The sequence below is a fragment of the Rhopalosiphum maidis genome, chromosome 1 (genome assembly GCF_003676215.2).
Source record: "Rhopalosiphum maidis isolate BTI-1 chromosome 1, ASM367621v3, whole genome shotgun sequence".
NCBI lineage: Eukaryota > Metazoa > Arthropoda > Insecta > Hemiptera > Aphididae > Rhopalosiphum > Rhopalosiphum maidis.
In genome coordinates this window covers 36589232-36612336 of record NC_040877.1, presented here as the reverse complement: position 1 = coordinate 36612336, position 23105 = coordinate 36589232, and the positions used below count along the sequence as shown (strand labels likewise).

Here is a 23105-nt window from a genome sequence, read left to right as displayed (position 1 = left end):
TTAAACTTAACTAATAGGTAACAATACAATACAATATTCACAATTTAACAATATTATTATTAATTACAAAAACGCAATAGCAGCTACACTCAGTACATTTATTGACTATTACATTTCACTTAAATCATAAACATAAATTAAAATGAATCTTTAAAAATGGTTTATTTTAAAAAATATATAGCACTAAAGTCATCAGCTTTAGAATTATTTTATAAAATTAGATAGTTAATGTAATTTATTGCATATGTATTTTTTTATACATTTTACCAAGCAATCTTATTCAAAAGCTTAGAATTTATAATAGAATTATTCATTCTAAATAGGAAGACTATTTAGAAAAATTTATTGTATAAAATAAACATATATAAATTCAATCTTATGTCATTTCATTATTAAAACATATTTTAGAAGTAAACTATATAAACAGATTAAAATAAATCTATTTTGGGCATACTTTTAACAATTATATTTTTAACAAATTAATAGAATTTTAAATAATAATAATTATTACAACATAATATTAATTTTTATACAAAAGGTACCTAAATTCTAGTTATTAAACAACTTCATTACCACAAATACATTTTTTGTTCGAGTTAACAAATTACAATAGATTAAGATTTAAGATTAAGAAATACAATAAAATGGATTTTGATTTTTCACAGCCTAATTTTTTTAAATCCAAAAATCCAAATAATATATTTATATCATTAAATATACACATATGTTCAAATATAATATATAATGTATGACATAAATAAATATTATTTAATAAATTATCTTAAAGAGGAAAATGTAAGTTTTAAATTTTAATTAAATCTTTTTTAGCATAGTTAAATTAAGACTTTCTGGTAATTCTATATCCTCTAATCTTATATTGGATGGATGAAATGGAAATGTGATTGGGTAAACATACTTGGTATCCATTAATAATTTTTCCTAAAAATATAAAGATTAATTAGGGAGTGAGCTATTTCTAAGACTATGTGGTTGGGTTTGATTGTAACTTTTTAAATTAATGAAGTTATTAAGTTACACAGGTTAATTTACAAACTTTTAGAGAAAATATTTTAATCTTATTACAACTTTAACTTATTTACAAGCTAATAAGTTTTATATCACTTAAAAATGTATATTATTTTAAATTGCAAAAAGTGAATAGATATTATGTCCTCTAAGCATTAAATCAAGTATTAAAATTACCTTATCTTGGCATTCTGGCCGTTCTTCCAACTTATCCTTAACTTTTCTAATGAAATCCATGGATATGCGTTCTTCACAATCATCAGTAGGTTTAAATGACGTCAGAAGTTTAATAATCTAAAAAAATTAAATAATTTAGATTTGTATCAAATATTTATTATATTTTAGAAATGTTAACTAATTTTGAAAATATATAAAAAAGTAAGAATATTTACAACTTAATAAGTATATTGAATTTAAAATATTTTTAATATTCATATTAGTTATTAGTTTAAAAAAAATTGAAGATATTTTATTTTATTTTTTTATTGTAATTCCTAATTAATTATTTTACTTACAAACTTTATAGTATATAGAAATTAAAGAAACATGATAATAGATTATATTCAATAATTTAAATTATTCAACAGATAATACAAAAATAAATAACACATTTAAAAAAAAATAAATACTTACTTGATTTGCATTCATTTTATCACACATTTCACATATACTGTTGACATCGTCCTCAGTTTTTCTTGCCTGCAATAGCTGTGATGCTTGAATGATTGGCAATAATGTATTAACAATATCTTGTGGCTACATATGTTAATAATTAATATTAGAATTTAGAATAAATACTTAATGAGAAAAATAAAATATTTACATAAAGTATTTTATCTCTTATCCATTGTTCAATATGTGATAAATTGAATCGTATTTGCATGCCTTTAGACCAGTAACTCAAATCTTTGCGTAATAATAGATTATTTAATGCAGTGGCACACATGAAATAGTAAAGCTAAAATAACAATTTATCAATTATTATTACTTATTATAAATAAATGACAAAAAGAAAAAATGTTACTTGTTTGAATATTTGTACAATAACTTCTTGATCAACCTCATGAACCAATAATTGACTGTACATCGTATTTAATTCATTTTCCAGAGTAATTGTAGTTGGACTAGAAAGTGTTGGATTTGATTTCAATGAACCTAAACTACGTCTAATATTTCTACCAATATCAATGCCAAGAGAGTCATGCTCTAATAATGCTGGAACTATTAATGTTCTTATTCTTTCTTGCATTTTTTGCACCAGATCCTTTAATAAAGTATTTAATAACATTGCTTAAATATAAGTACTAAGAGTTGATAATTTTTTTTTTAAATATACCTATATTGCTTAAAAATAGAATGGGGTTTGTATTCACTTACTTGGTAAAGTATCACAGCATGATCGCTAAATACTTGACGATAATCAGTTAAATCAAAATTTTGTAAAGCTTGAGAGTTTTGCTTGGATGTATTATCATTAGCAAAGGCTGGTTCTCCACTATATTGTTTTAGAATATGTACAAGTTTCATTGTGTTTGAAAGCCACAAAATCATGGTGTCTTGATGTTGACGTTTTTTTACTTTTTGTAAGTTCTTTGCCACATTTGTTAAAAATAATCCAATCTAATCAGTAAACAATAGTAAAATGTTAATACTCTAATCAGAAAAATAACAATTTATAAAATAAGTAGTTAACACATAAAAATACATACTCTTTTCTCTTCTTTTATAAAATCATAGTAACGAATACACATGAACAAAATATATGCAGGTAAACCTGGCAATAATTTCAATGCGGTTTCAGGCCTCAACTCTAAATTAAATAATATATATTTAAGACATTGATCTAAATTATTACAATTGTTGATAAATTACCAATAATTAAATTTCGAGCTACAACTGGATCATCTTCTATGGAGCATTTGAACATTCCCATAAATTCTGAACGATTTTTTTTTTTAGCTATAATTGTCCCATCATCACCAGATATAATTGTGCTATTGGCAAAGTTTTCATTGTCTATTGCTATATCTATGTACACATAGATAAAACAAAATAAATAAGTGTTTTAAAAATATAAAATTATATAAATTTACCAAAATTAATTGTTGAATTTTCTTTCCCTTCCAACAACATATCATTTCGTAATGCCACATATTTTCGTAAAAGTGTATCATATTTTTGTTGCAATTTCTAAATATACAAAGAAATTAAGAAATCATTAATGAAAGTAAATATAAAGCAGTTACAAGCAAAAAAAATTAATATAAAGAGTTACTTTTCAATTCTTAATTTAATATTTATTAATAAATAATATTATGCTTGTCCTTACTAAATTATCATAATTGAGTTTATTCATATCTGACTGCAAAATAGCATCACATTGTGGATTCTTATCAAACTCAATAGCTAAAAGTTCTTGTTGTTTTTCATTTTCATCAAGTAACTTTACAAGTTGACTGGACATGTTTTCTTTTTCTTCTTTCCATTTTTCTTTCTCTGTTTGGAACTCTTCTAAAATATGTCTGTAATAATATACATACAATTAAACATTTTTTTTAAAATTCCATTTTGCTATATTTTGGACAAAGAAAAAAGTTAAATTCTTCAATACCGATTAATAGCTTTTTGAGCATCCATTGCTTGATTCAATTCTCTATCTTCAGTTAATGATGAAGTTGTAGTTTTATAGTCAACAATTTTACGTAATGATTCTGCTGTACCATCAAGACGGTTTTGTAATTGAACACATTCTGATTTCTTTTTAAATAATTCATCTTGCAACGCTTCTAATTGTCCTAAATAAAAATAATATATATATTTTAAAAATTCAATGTTAGTTATGAACCCTAAAATGAATAATTGGTTACGAGAAAAGATACAAGTTCTTCGTTTATTGATTATGCATTTATTGATTTGAAACTTTAAATGACAGGTACATCTAATTTAAATATAAATGTAAAATAATAATAATAACAATAAAATGAAATAAATAATAAACAATAATTCAAGTACGAAGAAAAACTTCAACAGTCAAGGGAATAATAAATAAAATTCGATTAAATTGAATATAAATTTGAAAATTTTTCGATATTTACGAGTCAAATCATCAGCGACGATGAAATTATGGTTGTCTGATGATTCTGTTGCTTCACGGAGTGAATTTAAATTTTGCCGCAATAAATTATTCTGTTCTTTTAACCGAGATATCTAAAATTATAATATTATCTTCATAAAATCCATTTATTAAAGTTTTTGAATATATAGTCTTACAAATACTTACATCATTATCACTAGAATTATCTCGGATTAATTTATCATTTTCTATTTTTTTTAATAACATATCTTTTTCCATCTGAATGGTTTTTAAAGTTTTTTGAAGGATTATAAAATCACCACTTTCCAAATTATTCTGTGAAATATAACATGTTTTTTTTAATATTAAGTAAAAACAGTTACTCACCAATTTTTGCATTATACAAAATTAGGTGAAATTTTTTTATTAATGAGTATATTTATTTCTATACATTTAATGTTTAACTATATTTAAACACCTCAAAAAAAGTTACAAAAAAAAAAACGCTTGTATACACAATTTCTTATAAGAACTTAATTATATAAAGAAAATGAGAAAGAGAAAAACATTCCTAATCAATATTCTTGTAGTGTAATAGGATTGATTATTATGATTAGATTATCAGTTGATATTTTACTATAAAGGCATTAAGTGATATATTTTGCTGCATTACAAAATATTAAAATAAATAACTATTTCTACAAAATTTAATTATTTAAATAAAAATTGCACATAGAAATCAAGTAATACTTTCTTTACTAAAACCAAATGGAATCAAATTTGGTTTATACGCTCTTGAAAAATGATGGAAGTGTAACAATACTTATTAATATAATAATATGATAGAGCTAAAGCTTCAATCAATACACAAATCATTTTAAAATACAGTAGTTAAAAATAACTATATTTTTGTTTTTGGCTTGGATGTAGATAAATATTTTTTTTTAATTTTTAAGATACCATATAATATGATGTATCCAATAATAATATTTATTTAGTACATAATATATTGGTTTTGTGAGTTTGATATTATTTTGGTAAAAAGTAATTAAAAAAAAAAAAATAGGGAATTTGTTCTCTTATATTAGAAATGAAAATTTTGAGTTTAAATCAGTATAATGAATGTGGTAAATTTGAAAACAACGATAAATTGAATACAATAATCAAAATCATTTTTGTCAAAAACTGATGTTCTGCAAATATTCCAATCTTACCGCTGATTATTGTTAGCTTTTTCTCATAGTTAAGTAAATTAAAGGGAATTTTTTCATATAAACTTTCCCATGTATACACTCTATTAAGTATTCTCTAACCTGCCCTCAAAGCATAAAATTGAAGCAAATTTTTGTTATAAAACTAATAAATTCTTCACAGCTCAGACTAAAAAAAATTTGTTGATTTTGTATAAACGATCTAATATTTCTATACTATTAAATGATAATTACTATATAATACCTAATCTATATTCCATAAAAATCAACTTACACTTGTAACACCTTTTGTTGTGTACCCATTTTCTTGATAAGATAAACTTGAATCAAATTTATTACGATTGAAACTATCGCCAGACGCATTAATATCTTGTTGTTCAAACATTTCTAACTTTTCTTCAATTGAACGTTTTTCTGATAGTAATTTTTGATATTTACTCTTTTCTGCTTCAATTTCATTTTGAAATTTTAAAACTTCATTGTCAAATTTAGTGTTCCAATTTTCTGAAATTAAATGTAACATTAACTTTAATGTTATTTAGGAATACAGAAAATTGATTTTAATTTGATTTGTTAATAATATATCATTACAAATAAATGATACTTCAAGAACTGGTTGCTTATGTCTCCTTCTACCTCTTATTAAGGTACAGGACACAACAGGGTTCAAGTCTATAACTTCAACATACCTTCAATGTCTCTTAAATTTTTTTCATTTTCATGTTTTAGAAGTAACACATTAGATTCTAATGCTGCAATAATTTTTTGTGCTTCCAAAAGATCTTGTTCAGTTTTTTTACATCTATCATTATAGGATTCAAGCATGTTCTTAGTAGTTTTCTTTTCTGATTCATATTCTGTTTGTAAACTATTAAACTTAGTTTCAATTTGCTGGGCATGTTTCTTGGCAATAATTAATTCTGAAGCAATTTGTTTTTGCTCTACTAATTTTTGCTTAGTTTCCAGTAGTTCAGTCTGTAATGACTTAGTTGAAGACAATTGGTTGTTCTGAAAATAATTATTGATTTTATTATTTAAGTATTAAATAATAAAGAAGATAATTACTATTAGAACTAAAACTTAAAACTATTAGATTTAAATACCCTAAAAACTAGAAAAACGTTTTATTATACATCTATTTTTTTATTTTGGCAAATGTGATTATTGTACACATTGATGGACAATAGACTAATATGACTGTACCATTGTTATACAACTGTATTCATTCTTATGAAATATAAAAAAAATAAATAATTAAAGTTTTGTTCTCTTAATTCATTGATGTATGAAATAAATGTGCTTGAAACATTCAGAAAAAATGCAATTTATATTTAAATTTGTTCCCACCAAATTAATTTTTAATTAAAAATGTTTTATTACATATTTTAATAATTATAATAAAATCATGAAACAAACTTAATATTTGAAAATAAAAACTTACCAATTCTGTTATTTTTTGTTGCATCATATAAATCTTGTTTTCTAAACCTTTATTTAACTTAGTTACATGAGCTACTGATCGGGCTTCTTTCTTTAATGCTTTTAGGCATCTTCTTGCAAACCATCTTCTAATACAGCATTGTACTTTAACAATTTTATTTAATGTATCATGATAGTGACGATAACATAACCACATTCGAACTATTGATTGAATACGCACAGCCTATAATCCAATATTTAAAAAAAATATAGTAATACATAGTATAAATATGACTTGTCAATAATAAAATAATAACTAACAGCATTGTTTCGCCTTAATTCTAAAGTGAATTTTCTAGCTTTATAGCCACGATAATATCGTTGCAAGACAAGTACATCTGCTTGTAAATGTAAATATTTTTTACGACACAACCACATTCTTACAACTTTCTGAATTTTAGTAGCAGCTTTGGTTCTTCGTAAATAAGTTGCTAACCTGAAAAATCAATTAAAATAATAATAATTGTTATGAAATAATCCAAATAAACGTTATTACCGTCTACTTAAGTAACCTCTTCCATATCGTTGTATTAATAATGCACTAGTTCGAATTTGTATGTATTTCTTTTGGCATATGTATTTTCGCCAAGTTTTTTGAATACAGATGCTACAATCTTTACGTCTATCAGCACGTTTTCTTTCCAAGTATGCAACTTGACCAGCTCTGAAGAATATTTTTGAATTACCATACTTATAGTTGTCTTCAGTCTGTAATGTTTTTAGTTTAATATAAAGTTTGATTTTTTTTAATAAATATATAGGATATACCTTAATATGTTCTTCCACAATTCGTTGGCAAGTTAATTTTGGATCGTCTCTATTAATTTTCTTTGATTTTAATAATATACGATATCTTAAGAAGAAATCTACATAGGTCCATCTAAAATATTTGTAATTTAAAAATTAATTAAATAAGAACAAGTATTTGAAGAATATATTTTACCTAGAAGGAAAGCCAGCAGCACTTATACGTATTGTTTCTAACACACCACATGCTCGCAATTGATCCACAGCTCGTTGATGGTCAAATACAAATGGTAACTTGCTATCATTGGGTTTAACACACCTTATATAATGTGGGGTAGTATCATTGAGTGTAGTCATGAGAGCATTAAGTGAATCTCTAAATTGTGAACCCACCTTTAAAAAAAAAATATTTTTCTTATTAAGTTTTTTTTATATCATGATTATTGATTAATATTATAATAACACATACAGTTTTCTTATTTTGCTTAGAATGTGTGGGTGAACCAATAGTCGCACAGATTGGTCTCATAGGTGTTAGCATTCGGGATTTTGAAGTTGCTCCAATTGTAGCTGATTTTGGAGTTGTGAGAGTGTTGGCTTTACGATCTGGGACACTTAGCCTACGATCAATTGAACTTTCTACCATAAATATTGTACGTAACATACTATTTTTTCCATTTCTAAGTACATTAACCTAAATATAAATATATATAATAAAATGAAAAATCTGTGGAGGCAATAGTATTTAGAATTATTTGTTTATAAATATATACTTGATCTTCAAAAACTGTGTCTTTATTTTTGTCCAAAAACCCATCAGAAAAATATTCAACATCGCCAGCAAAATGTTTAATTGTGAAAGCACTTCCAGCTTTTAAAATTAATAATATTATTAAACATAATGTAACAATAAGTTTAAAAAACAAACTTTATTGTATATTTACATACCAAATTTAGGTTTTGAAAATCTATCCCATTTAATACATTTGGTATATAATTTTTGTGTCCAAGATGCATCTGATCCTTGAGGCATCTAAAATATTGATGTACATTTTGTTAATAAAATTTAATAATATTTAATAAATAAATAAATAGCTTACTCGACATTCTTCATCAAGAAGATCAAGTATACCTAACTTTGATTCAATAAGATCAATGCAAGGTTGGTTATCATAAAAATCAATGAACTTCCATTCAATTCCTTCTTTTCCATATTCTTCTTGTTCAAGTTTGAATACATGCTAATAAGACACATAGTTTATTTGTCAAAATAACCAAAGAGAAGATTATTTTTATACTAAAACTCACTAAATTAAATTGCTGTTGAAGTTTTTCATTAGCATAATTAATACAAAATTGTTCAAAGCTGTTTAATTCAAACATTTCAAAACCATATATGTCCAATACACCAATTATTGGACAATTAGTCTAAATACAAAATTATATAAGTATAAAACAATAATAATTGGTTCCAATAAGATTAGATATTTTCAATAAACAAACCGATAGAGAAGTTTCACACATTGTTCTATTCATAATTGATATCAACCATTGAAATAATGACGCATAAATGTGTTTGGCTAAAGCATCACGAGCTCCACTTGCCTAAAAAAAATTTTTTTTACAAAACATTTTATAACTATTTGACTACTTATTTGATATATTCTAATCAATCATCACAATTTATAGGAATTTTTCTGAATATATTAAACATAAATAGTATCCTGATATCGTATTTAAGATACAAAATTGATTTGGTTTAGTTGCTTTAGCTGAGCACTGACGTTATTTTGGTAATACTTTTTTAAAGACCTATTGACTGTTGTATAGATTCTCTTTATTTACTTTCCCAAGTTATATTTAAAGTTCCACAATGATCCTTCTGATCTATTGCTATGTTTCACATACCTTTTAGTGCCACCAATTACCAAAAAAATGAACCTATAAGACGTTTTATGTCGCATTCCAACACAAACTCCACTTTTAACTTTCTAAATTTTTAATTGTACACACATTTAAAATGTAATTTTATTGTTTCGTATTAATATTATCATGTAATAATTGTAACATTTTTTCTGTATATCTCTACTTAATTATACAAAGGGCTCATCCCGTATAATTCATAATAAATAAATAAATAAAATAAACATTTGGAATAAAAAAAAAAAATTATTATTATACTCACCTCATCTGCAGTCATTGGTTTTTCATAAGTTTCTTTCATGCTGACAATTCTACGAAAACATAGCCATTTTTGAAGTTCTTGTTTATTAATGTCTAGCAAAGTTGAAACTATTTCTAGACTAGGATCTTTCAGCTAAATTGCAAAAGTAATCAAATTATATTATCTATTAATCACTCAAATTTAAATATAGCAAGCAAAAATTAACCGATATATAACATGAATCACTATCGCCAGCATTTTTTTGAGTTTTGTCAGCTATTTCAATATTGCCTAGGTGTAAAATACTTGCTAATATCTTCCACATAAGATCTTGGTCTTCTTGAGAAAACCCTAATGTATTAAGTGCATTGACTGTTTCAAAAAAATTTTGACGGTCATTATTACTACTTGGTTGGGAAGCTAAATAAAAATATTCTTCCGAATCACCTAATAACAATAACAAAAATGAACAAATAAATAAGTATTTATTTAGAATATAATATGTTAATACTGCAATAATCATTCACCTAATTGTAAATGAGGAAATGTTTCACGAGCAGAGCATAATTGATAAAATATATGATAATTTCGTTCGTCAGCTGCTTGGTGCACAACACGGGACTTTTCAAGTAGATATGTTCGCATGCTGGCCCCTGTTATGTGATTTCGATCATTAAAATGAAGTTCAATATACTTTCCAAAACGAGATGAATTATCATTTCTAGTTGTTTTGGCATTTCCAATAGCCTAAAATATAATAATTCATAAATGCTTAAATTTTTAATATTATTTTAAAAAAAATTACCTCCATAATAGGGCTAGAAGCTAAAACTTTCTTCTCAACTTGAGTTTCGGTTTCAGAGCCACTAATTGTAGCAAAATACCTCATTGCATACTTAGCAGAAACTGTTTTTCCTGCACCCGATTCACCAGAAACAATGATACTCTGGTTATTGTTTTCTCTAAAAAAAAATTTATTTAAACATGCATTAACATACATCAATATTTAATTTACTGTCTTACATTTCCATTTTGTTAAATGCTTGTTCTGCCACAGCGAATACATGGGGATCTAAACTGCCCATTGTTTGACCTCTATATGCCATCATTGTATCAATGCCATAGATGTCAAGATCTTTATAAGGATTAATGGCGACTAAGACAATACCTAATACATAAAATAAAACTAATACTTTAGAAAATGAAATATTTGAATTGTTTTAAAGCATTTTATTTTACCACAATAAGTGTAAATTGCATGACTTTGAACAAATCTACAATATAAATTGTATAGAATAGCTGGTTCATGTAGGTATGATAATGAAGTCAAATCGTTTTCCCCAAGAAGTATATCAGGATTTTGAAGAGGCGGAAGTTCTTCATCCGAAGAAATCTTAATGACTTGTTCATCTTTGGATTTAATTTTTCTAACAGTTAATTTATGTCCATCATATGCCTCTATTATCTCTGCTGTTTGCCAGACTTCTGAATGGCAAGGGATCCAGATTTTTGTCCCCTAAAACAATAAATAAAATTTATAACTTATGTTGAGATTGAATTAATTAAATCAAAATTTTTGAGGTACGAAAATATTTCTATACTTTTCGATGTTGATTTTACAATTTAGAAATTTAGAAATGTTCACTTGCTTTGCTATAACCAAATTAACCATTATGAAAATAAAACATTTATTTATTTCAGTATTAAAAATGAATACGACTGTTAATTAACGAGTAACTTATCTATGTCAAAATCTTAGTTTCATAATAATGGTGGTAATTGATATTGGAACAAAATATTGTAAATATTCATTATAAACACGGATATCGTTTTAAAATTTTTATTAGTTATTTAAAACCAACAAGTTCAGATTAATATTGCATAAGATCGTAAATAAGGTAGATGAGGAGTTGGTTTAAGGATTGGTAAAATCTAACTAATCTAAGTATACATAATATAATAGAAAATCGAAACAAAATATGTATATATAACAAATCTACAACTATATTATCAATACGGTGATATTATCTCTGTCAACAAAGATTATTCTCACAATAAAATATATAACAATTGACCCTCAGTGCACTCATCTACAATAATTATTGCTATTGGACTTCAAGGACGTCTTCTTTACATAATCAATTATTTTATATTATTGTGTAATTGTGTAATTGTATCTAATCTGTGAAGATAAATAAACAAACTATAAACAAACAATTAGAAAAACTATTCTAGTGTCTAATTTTCGTCGAAATCCAACTTCAAACAATGGATACATACATATATACATACATGTCAAGTTTTCAAAGTGTATAAAACAATGTTTTTTACATACTATGTACTGTACATAATATAATGGAGAAAATATTGCAGGGTTGCTATAAGCAAACACTTTTTCAACTTTATCACGCTAGTTTCACACTGATGAAAATTAAGAAATTTTTTTACCAATTATTATTTAGTAGGTAGCACTATTTTATAAACTATAATTAAAATTGGATCTATACCTCGAGGTATACAGTATACTATCAAAATCTATTAATAAACCATAGAACTTAAGTATTAAAAAAAAAAAATTGTATTTTATAAAGAGGAAATAATATGATGATTTTATCACCATTATTTTATTTTAACAATTTAACAGATAATACTAGATTGATAATCAGCTAATCGACTTCTTTAGTGTTGATCATTTGTTGAGACTTTTCTACATTTTTATAAAAGATAAAAACAGTTATTATAATAAATTTGAATTGTGTTATACCTTAATAAGTTATGAACAATTACTTCATATTATATTTTATTTGTACTATCGCCTTGACTACTGAAATCTTTAACTATTATTAGAAGTTGTATCATACATACTGGTTCTTTTCTTTTTGAGTTTTAACCATTTTTTTGTATTATGTATATAATGTATTAAATTTTCAAAAACCATTTCATATAATAACTAATCCATGTAAAAAACTATAAAATAAATCGATGCAAAAGTAAAAAATTACTCAGTTCACATCTACTCATACATTAATTAATAGTTATACAACTATTTTTTTAGTAATTTATATTGTAATACACCAATATATTGCATTAACTAATATCTACCAACACTTTTACACATTAAAATAAATATATTAATAAATATTTAATAATGAGAACAAATTAACTAGAAATTAAAAATATATTTTTTTATCGGAATGTTATTCGTAAAAAATACGTTATTGAAAATAGCAATCAAAACACACAAAAAAACTCCTGGGGCTAATAACGATTGTCGATTGAAAAAAAAAACTATTAAAAAAATATTATTTAGTAACAAAAATGCGAACAAGTCACTGCATTAGTTATAATTTAGGTATATAGCCATAATATAACTAATATAAATAATAAATAAGTTATTATATTATGAATTATTGTATTCCTACGATACCTGCAATGGTTGTGAATTTGTTACTATCAATATTTCCAAAATGTTAATCCATTATCGTCGATCTTATATAATATCAATATAATATTGAACAGTATTGAAAATTATTCAAAACCATTTAATTTGAAATAATATTATATTTTTTAATTGTTTTCAATAACCATAAGTTTTTTTTTCAAGTCATAATTTCTTTTTTATTTATACTTTTTTTCAATTAACGAATATTATGCAATAGTGTCAAATGTGTCAATAATAAGGAAGAACATTATAATATGTAAGTGTACAATTAAAAAGCATATTATTTAACAGCTAACATCTAATATAATAGTTAACGAGAAAACAACATTTTTTTTATATTATATGGACATTTACCTACAGCATCATTTGACTACTTTTACAATGATGAACCCTTATTATCATTATATTTAAAAATAAAAATCGTGCATAGTTTATGATTATTTAATTATAATATTATACTAATATAGGTAAGTAACCATAATACTACACACAGGTTACTCTTTCATTTTTTAATTTATTCATATACTCGTCTAAAAACCAGTCATTCGTAATCGCGCGGGCAGAACGACTTATTCTTATTATTATATCTGGATATAATGTAAGTAAGAATTAAAATTGATCAACAGATTAATGGAAAAATTAGCATTTTATGTTGAATAAATTACCATGCGATCGTATTATTTTGAATTTAAGCCAAATATATGCTGTAATACGTAGTATATCAATACAACATTTTTAATATAATATATTAAAAACAGACTACATGTTTGCTGTAACTTATAACGAAAGTAAAACCTTTAACTAGTTCATGTGTCTATGTAATACTTATTACAGATTGAATTGTGATGGTAAAATCATCAAAATCTCGAGCTATATGTTCATGTTTATTAAATTATAATATAATTATTGTCTGTCTTAATAATTGGATGATTAGGTAAAAAAACATATTTTTATCGAAGTGTTATTAATATTAATATTCAATTGTTATATTCATAAATTATAATTCTTAATGTTTCGAAACATTATACTAATTTACTGCAAGTATCTAGTATAAGTATAACACGACAATTGATTCTTCTGTTTATTTAATTTAACAAACATAATGTTTGATTTAGCACACTCGCCGCATTTTCACGAATAGTATAGTTGTTTTGTAAGTCAAACATTATATTATTATCATATAATTCATATTGTATGGGGCGCGAGCTATTGAAATAATTGAATGAAATGCGTCATCTATTTATATTATGTTTAAATCGAACTCAGCTGACTGTAGTGTTTTTATTATACCGCAGCTAATAGTATTTTCAACATGCATTGATTAATATTGATTTATGTCGGACGACTAGCACATGATTATATCACAGATAGGATTTACACCAAAGCTAGCATAGCCGCATAGGCATACGCACGTGTGCAGTAGACAGTTCATGTGCTACACAGCAGCCTACACATGCAATATTTATTGGGACGATTGATTGGCCGGATGATGGAAAATACAAGACACGTTCTAAAAATAACTGAAATTGTAATCACAATATTCAATGTGACTAAGAGTTTTTAAAAGAATTGAATATAATATTATGTTAGGAGGTATGTTTACAATTGAAAATTTTAAATACATTAATAATTATATTATTATAGCCACTGTATAGTGTTAGTGTATAGTGCATAACACATCTTACTATTCCTACTATGTGTATTATACAATTAATAATTTTGCCTGTTCAACATTTATTTGGTCGATTGTAAAAATATGGGCTGCTTTATTCTATATGTTGCATCTGCGATTAAAGTCAACGCACGCCCATGAGAGTTAGTATTACATTATTAATCGAACAGCATGTGAACTAAGATAATGTGTGTTCTGTTAAGATCGTGTGTGTTTTAAATTTTGAGAGATTATTTCGACGTAGACACGACTAGCGAAGGTAGTTAAAAAAATAATAGCGTGAATATTAAACCAATTACCAAGTCATTTTGCCATTTTTCTCACTACGTGAATAACAGGTATACTAAAAATCGGTACAGGCTTAATCATATTATGATTATACACAATGTCTAGAAAGTTTACGCGAGTTCTATTAAACTTACCATAAATAAACGAATAATTAATGAAAATTATCATAATTTAATTTATATGAAGACGTATCGTCTCACAACGATTTTCGAGAGACGCTCGAAAACAATAATTTTACGAGTATTATCCTGGTTTCCTTCCTTTATTTTGATACGGTAATCAACATTTTCAAAAATTTAGATTTGATAAATATGTACCTACGCTTTGAGAATAGCAACAGTCTGAATAGGCGCGGTATCACGCCGAGAAACCGTACAAATTGCACAACATCATGGGTTTCCATAACTCATGAAAATAAAAATAAAAAACAAGCAATAATAAGTAATAACACTTATACCTAATAATACCTGCAAACAGACTTCGATTCTACTGACCTTGGCCCGTGCGAAGCGCTTAACATAATATTATATTTAAAACATACTCGTCTACATAGTATATTACATCGCCTATTGACTATACTGTGACAACGATGATGTACCCTATACGGGAATGTCGTTTTAAACGTTACGCAACGACTTTATTAAATAATAAAAATAAAATACCAATTTTGGCATGACTGAAGATGTGTACCTACTATTCTCAAAGTAGTAGACACAATTTCACAAAAATAACGTAGGTATAAAGTATAATAATATAATATGTATTGTTTGTTGACTTACGCGAGTGTAGCAAGCCTTGTACACCGGTGCGGACTTCCAATATTGAAAACGGCGCACGAGTTCATCGTTCAGTGGTTTCAATGATGAGTATTTTCTCGGAGTCATCATTACGAATTAAGATACGCACGACACGCGGTCAGAAAGTTTATTTTCAGATCAATATTATAATAAATTTTACTGTTCGAGAAGAAGATTTATTACCTACTTGATTTTTTTATTATTATCGTATTATCATTATCATTATACGTACGGTATAGTCCCCAACATTCAACATACTTTAGATTCGATCAAACGGGGAAGAAAAATATCAATACAAAAAATTAAATTTAAGTTTGACTAGGTGGGCACATTATTATTTATTAATATAATTATTATGCATGTAATCTACACAAACGAAATTAAAATTAATTATTTAAACGAATTCATTCTTCAAAAAATGTGCGAACACCGAACACACACCGCGTGACGATGGGCTTGCACAGATTGAATGATATCTCATGATATTTTCCCATAAAAATAAAATGATTGTGTTACCGAAACATTGCACGTATCGAATTTGTTAAATTATCGATAAAAAAAAATAATAATAATGAAGATAAACAAAATATAAAGATTGTTTTTAAAATAATATTATATGTACTAAAAAATATTGAACTATAGAAACAACAACAAACGTACACTATTTTCGTAATAAGTGTTCGACGATACTAGAGTATATTTAGAAAATTCAATATGCATTGGGTTAACTGTGTCTAACCGACATGCAAAACACGAGTGCACTTATTCGGATTCCGTGTTTTACATAATGCTATTTTACAGTTTTTTTTTTTTAACTGCAGATATATCCTCCAGGAATAAACGCTGGAAGACTATTTAAAAAATTCATCGTAGTAGTTGATTTCATTACTTAAATTTCAAGTTAGGTACACGATTAATCGTTGCGCATTGTTACGTACCAGAAATGAAAAATTTGCATAACATGTGGAAAATTAAATCGCATAAAATATGCATTTAATAATTAATAAGTACACTTTTATAACATGGTTTCTTTTCAAATTTAGTTTTAAAAAAATAATGTCATAGTTGCAATTTATTACTTAAAAAATTCACTGCAAACACTGAACTGCGGAATTGAACTAAATTAATATTGTTTTCAATTTTAAAAAAAAGAATTAACTATAATAAATATTTCAGATTGACTTTAGATTACATGACAAATGTTACAATTTTTTTTCCATTAAAAAATAACTATTAATAATATATAAAATGGATTACAAGAAAAGTCACATGGTAGTGTTTAAAATAAATATAAAAAAAATAATATTGTAGAATTGAAATACACTGTAAACAAATATAATTTATTTTCTATCCAAGTGTTCACTATTATTTTCAAATTAATTTTTATTACATATTGACGAACATACCACAACTGAAAACTATATGCTCACATTATGATAACTTGCCGTTTACATTAGTAAAAAAGCATGCTTAGTTGTGTATTTCTGTGGTAGGGGAAATAGGTAAAATACAATTTTTACCCCCTCCGTCATATTTACATAAGCATCAAATGTAGTTTTTTACGATCATGAATATTATAATTTGTTTCACGGTAAAATATTGCATAAACTTCTATTAACAATATGCATAGTTATTAGTTACTTAAAAGATTTAGATTAGTCGCATATATCTATTATTATCTAATATCTACTACATCAGTACTCAGATAATAAAAATAAAAGATGTGTAAAATATGTTAATTAATAATAAGTATAATTAATGTTATAAATTATAATCTATCACAATAAGTCATAGATATCGTACATAATACAGTAACACTATTTTAATTTACTTAATACTTTGATTAGCAATCCAGTCCTCCTTTTAATATACCTACAACAGAATTATATGTTAGGTATCATTTATATCTTTAAATTGGGGTAAATAATTTTTTCTTTTATCACTGTATTTATTCGAAGATTAATAAAATTTAGGTAAAGCTAATAACAGGCGCGGATCCAGAATACATTTAAGGGAGGGGGGCAATACTATGTGCGTATCGTATTTTATCGGCTGCTAAAAACAGACATCCTAAAATTTACCTGTGTGGCAGAGTATACGGGGGGGGGGAGCATGGCCCCTTGAATCCGTGCAGGACAGTTATTATCGACAAACACGATAATTTTTAAGGGAACCAAGAATTTACATACTCTTGCTTCATTTATGTGAACACTATTGATGTCAACTGTCATGTTGGTTGGTATATAACAAAAAAATGATAAAAATCAATTGTTCATTGTACGGGAAACATCATAAAATAGAATATCAAAACTAACAATAAAATCATTGGCAAGTCAGTTTAAAGCTTTGAAATATATGATTTTGTTAATAAATTGTGTGTGTATTAAATAAATACAAGACATATATAAAATAAAAAATCAGTAAAATTAGACATTTTATAATTTTAAAATACTTTAAACATATTTTTAAAAAGTAATATAAGTTATAATATAATTGATTAATTCTGAAGGGTTCCATAGCTGGATGACTTCCCTCTTTATGTGCTCTGTATGTTATTTTATGCTATGCATGTATATGATTATGTACGGCCAAAATCTTAACTTATTGTGTATTATAATTAATTACAGGTTGTACATTTTCTAATAATAATAATAATAATAAAAAAAAAAACTGATTATATGTAATAAGTCAGGACTCAGGAGACTAAGAAATTAGCTTAGACTTATATTTAAGAGTACTTATAAACTTAATTGAAAAATGAAAAAAATTAATAATGAGTAAAAACTAAAAGACTAATTAAAACACAATAGTATATCTTAAAATAGTTTTCAAGAAATTATAAATAAAAAAATGGTGATAATGCTTTATAGTTGCTTTAAGTCAGTGAAATTATATTTATTTAAATGATCATCAATATTACAATTTGCGTTAAAATTATTGCTAAGCATATTATATTTTATCATTTAATAATGCAAATTGATAAAATTGATCAATCAGTTTTATTTTTATCTTTTAAATTATTTTACTAGTGACTAATAATTGATTATATTTAGTTTATTATTTAAATTATTAGAACATGTGTTGAATTTAAAACAATTTATTTTAGTTTTGTAATAAATTACGAAGAAATAATAACTATTAGGTGAAGGTTAATGAAAATTCTATTGTGTGCTTTATTTTAATGAATCTTTGTTAAATATCACAGTGTACATACTTAAATCATAACCAAAATCATTCAAAATAATAGCAATGAAAACTCTCGGCAAAATAATTTAATTAAAAAATAAATATATTTAAAATAAATAATTTTGGATACATATTTAGCTTATATCATAGGTCAGAAGTTCCCAACCTTTTTAATTGTGCGGACCACCAATTTTGTAAAAAATCTTTGAGGCTCTGATTTATCACACCTATATATATTATACATACATATATGTAAGTCAGTTATTAGAAATAGAAGAATTTGAAAAACAATTGTTTATTAAAAAAAACTTTATTCAACTTAATCACAAGTTAAAGGTTAAATAATTTAATGTGATTTTTGACATTGCTTGTCCCCCACGAGAGTCAATTTCTGGATTGAAACAAACTGGATAGTCTTAGCCTTAGATTACTCTCAATATTTAGTTTGTTCCTATATTTATTTTTTTAAATTAAATGTACATTTTAGTTATTATTGATTTAATATTATAACTACAAATATTATTAGGTATAAACCTAATAAAAATATATGATAATATTATTTTAAATGTATAAGTTGTTAATGTTAATATCATGGCCCAGTTTCGTATAGTTTCAACATTAAAATACATAAGAATAATTTTTTTTGAATGCATTTAAGTACAAATTTGGATAAAACTATATATTTAAACAATGATTAACAATATATTTATTGTTTTATTACATTATTTGCAGGTATAAATAAAACTTTTACATGCAAACTATAAATTTTACTTTAAGTAATATTTTCAAAATATGCAGATTACTTTAAAGATATACTTTATTCATGCCATGAACCTATTCACACAAATTTACCTTTTACAGTAAGGTGATATTGACTTAAAAGTTAATAATAATTATATAGATAATAATATGGTATAAAATATAAAATATATTTATTATTGTTATTACAATTAATATTAATAATATAATAGATGCAATATGTTTAGCAAAAGTTAAATAAAATATATTTAGTGATATAGTCTGACCATCTCTGTTAAACATTTTTGAGCTTTTTTTTTTTTTATCTATACACAATTGAATACAAATTTAACACATCCATTATAGTGATCCACTCGACACCTATTATACAACAGAGGTACCCACTAACCAACATTTTTATACATATTAATTAAATATTATTCATATGTACAATACATACATTATTATTCATATTTGAATATTTCACTTATATGAAAATATTTACTAGGCGTAATATAAAATATTAATAATATTTAACAACTATTTGTAACATATTTTACTAAATTAACATAGGTAATAATTAATAATATGATGGATACACCACATTAATAAAACACAATTTTTGTTATTAATAGTAAGGTTGACTTAATAGATATCTGAAACTAAGTATTAAGTACCTATTTCAATATTTAAAATAAAGTTATATTTTTGTTACTTAGCCCAATTTATAGGAAAATAAACTTTTTTAATACTCAATTTCCACTCTTTGATAAGTATTTTCAAAAAATGCATAAACGTACCATATTTTGTATGTTTTTCTTTTAATCATACAACTTAACCAATGCATGCAATAAAAACATTAACTTGATTATTTAAATGAGTGATTTTGACATAGGTATATTGTTTTTAGGGAACTTTCAAAATCTTATAAAAAATAAATTCATTAAATTAAATAGATCACAAATTCACTATACAAGTATTAGATCTGATAAGTATAGAAACCTATTTTATTAAACCTTACAAAATTTCATTTAAACATACATAAAATATAATAAACTTACCAAAGCATAAAGATTTCTATGATTTTGAACATCCATGATTGATTTTTCTAAAACACACAATTAATAAATCTAATTAATTATTGTTATAAAATATTATAAACTACAAAGGATGTAATTTCGAATAAAAATATCATATGTATAACAAATGTTTGTAATTGAAACTATTTTTCATTTTATGTGATTAACATGGAATAATAATTGTCAATTGGTATGTAATCTATATAGTATACACTAATGTAATTCTACAAATGGAAATATGAATACAAAATAATTTATTATTTCAATTATACACTGATTTAGTAGAATTGAATCAATCATCCCATAATAATAAATAAGACTAGTTATAAACGTTTGTTAATTAGACATTTTAGGTACATATATATAAAATGCACATAAATAATTGGTAAAAAAAACATATTATCTATTACAATGATAGAGAAATATGTTTATAATAATTCTTTTAAATTAGTATCTAAGTATGCCAGCATAATATAAAGGACATTTAATTAGCAAACGTGCAAGTACAACATGTCTTTAAACCATATTTATTTTCTAACCCATGATTTACAATATTTTCAAACCAAACAGGCATTTACAAATGATTAATACCTAAAATATTTTCCAAGTATTATTTTACTAATGAACTAATTTTTGACCAATTTATTTAAATTAATTATTTATAACATAATGTGTATACTTATTATACATTATTATAATTTATAACACTTATTATATAATAATAATCATGTACATAGTATTTAATGACTTGTATAGAAAATATATTTTATATAATTTGTAAAGGTTTCTTATTATATAATAACCTATCTATTGTTGGAGGTTGGAATTACATATTTAAACTGAATAGGTAGACAATTTATGAATGATGAGTACGATTTTAATTATCTAGTACCTAGTAAAAATTATATCATTACTAAATTGTAATACCTTATTTTAAAATGGGAGTATAAATATAAACAATGACACAATTGATAATTCCTGACCTTATACTTTTTACCTATTTCATAGTGTTCAATGTTCATGAACTGTGATAATAAAAAAAAAATACATATTTTGTTTATAATTATATTATTTAAAAACATGAAATATCTATATTCAAGTTATTTAACAATTTGGCATTAAGCCAATTATGATAAAAAAAACAGGTAGGTAATATAACTGTTAAATCTCAAATTTAAATTATTTATTATTGTTTACAATTAAAACTTAACTAACCAAAATTCTTTATCATGTTAACAACATTTTAAAATGTATTCATTGTTTATCATTCAAATTACACAAGTTTTAAGGATTGCACATTTAATAATATAATAGGTCAAATATAAATCAACTGAAATTCTAAATAGAGATAAACAGAGTGGAATAATACTAATATTTTAATTGGTACTTAAGTATATTGTTTATGTCTAGGTACTTTACTTATTAGAACTATTTTGAAACTTATTTACTATATACCTATTTATAGGGAAAAAAACTGGTTTCAAGATCGTCTGAGAAGCAAATAGTATTGAAATATTGATTTCGACAGAGTAAAAACCGGTCGTTAAAAAGTTTAAAAATAAACGTGATAATGCAATTGTCAATTATTATTTAAATACAGAGCACAAATCAACATTAATTTATTGGATGTTTATGAACATTCATCCGTGGTTATTATAAGACGAACTTGACGATAATAAAAAAAACAACAAACAATAAGAAAATATTATCGACTCATTTTAGACAAGAAGTAGTCGTCCACGCGAAAGACATCCATCGAAGATGAGTGGGGGAGAGAAAACAAAACGATAAAAAAAAAAAAAAATACTTAAACCCATCTATAAACAGTAGTCAGCAATATATTATTTAATAGAATTTTAACAAATTAATGCAGGCTTACTTTATTCGCGAGATATCCTGTCTTGAATTCGTCTATAGAAATTGGATAACTGATAATTGTGCCATCGAATGATGGACACGAGTCAAAAATTTCGTAACGAGTTTTACGACCGGATACAGCTTTCGACGCATAAGGCAAAAACACGAACGGTCAAAACGATATCAGAACGCGTTCGACGTCTAGCTAACGAACTAACATACCTACGGCCGGCGCGCAAATGAAAATAATAAATAAAAATAATATATGAAAAAACCTTATCACAATCACTGTAGAATCAGATGTTGTGTACACTGAGTAACCGATCAATTATCGAACAATAAGATG

The 23105-nt window shown here is 24.8% G+C and overlaps 1 protein-coding gene across 2 annotated transcripts; it reads right to left on the bottom strand.

The window, feature by feature from the left end:
• Nucleotides 1–732: 732 nt before the first annotated feature.
• LOC113560445 (unconventional myosin-Va) lies at nt 733–23006 on the bottom strand. 2 transcript variants are annotated; one of them, XM_026966320.1, is made up of 34 exons: nt 22782–23006; nt 20885–20931; nt 10940–11216; nt 10724–10868; nt 10506–10662; nt 10228–10447; nt 9927–10147; nt 9722–9853; nt 9040–9141; nt 8845–8964; nt 8637–8777; nt 8485–8569; nt 8310–8407; nt 8006–8230; nt 7733–7929; nt 7558–7669; nt 7286–7497; nt 7051–7225; nt 6752–6973; nt 6000–6318; nt 5585–5814; nt 4307–4435; nt 4122–4233; nt 3638–3821; nt 3356–3548; nt 3120–3216; nt 2899–3054; nt 2736–2836; nt 2404–2646; nt 2051–2290; nt 1850–1984; nt 1660–1782; nt 1204–1320; nt 733–939 (listed from the first exon to the last, which is right to left on the bottom strand). In XM_026966320.1, the coding sequence occupies exons 2-34, from the start codon at nt 20918–20920 to the stop codon at nt 814–816; spliced, it is 5382 nt and encodes a 1793-aa protein (XP_026822121.1). In that variant the 5' UTR covers nt 20921–20931; nt 22782–23006; the 3' UTR covers nt 733–813. The 2 variants fall into 2 exon arrangements, with proteins under 2 accessions (XP_026822121.1, XP_026822120.1); XM_026966319.1 differs by lacking the exons at nt 20885–20931; nt 22782–23006 and adding an exon at nt 15882–16391.
• Between the last annotated feature and the right edge of the window lie 99 nt (nt 23007–23105).

Bases quoted from the DNA above. Each gene is read 5' to 3' on its own strand.
- LOC113560445 (XM_026966319.1), bottom strand. From the start codon at position 15,989: ATGATGACTCCGAGAAAATACTCATCATTGAAACCACTGAACGATGAA. The intron at 8,408-8,484 runs GTATGTAAATAT...TAATTTTAAAAG, and splicing joins ATTTTCAAAACCTAAATTTG to CTGGAAGTGCTTTCACAATT. The intron at 2,647-2,735 runs GTATGTATTTTT...TTTACTGATTAG, and splicing joins TTATAAAAGAAGAGAAAAGA to ATTGGATTATTTTTAACAAA.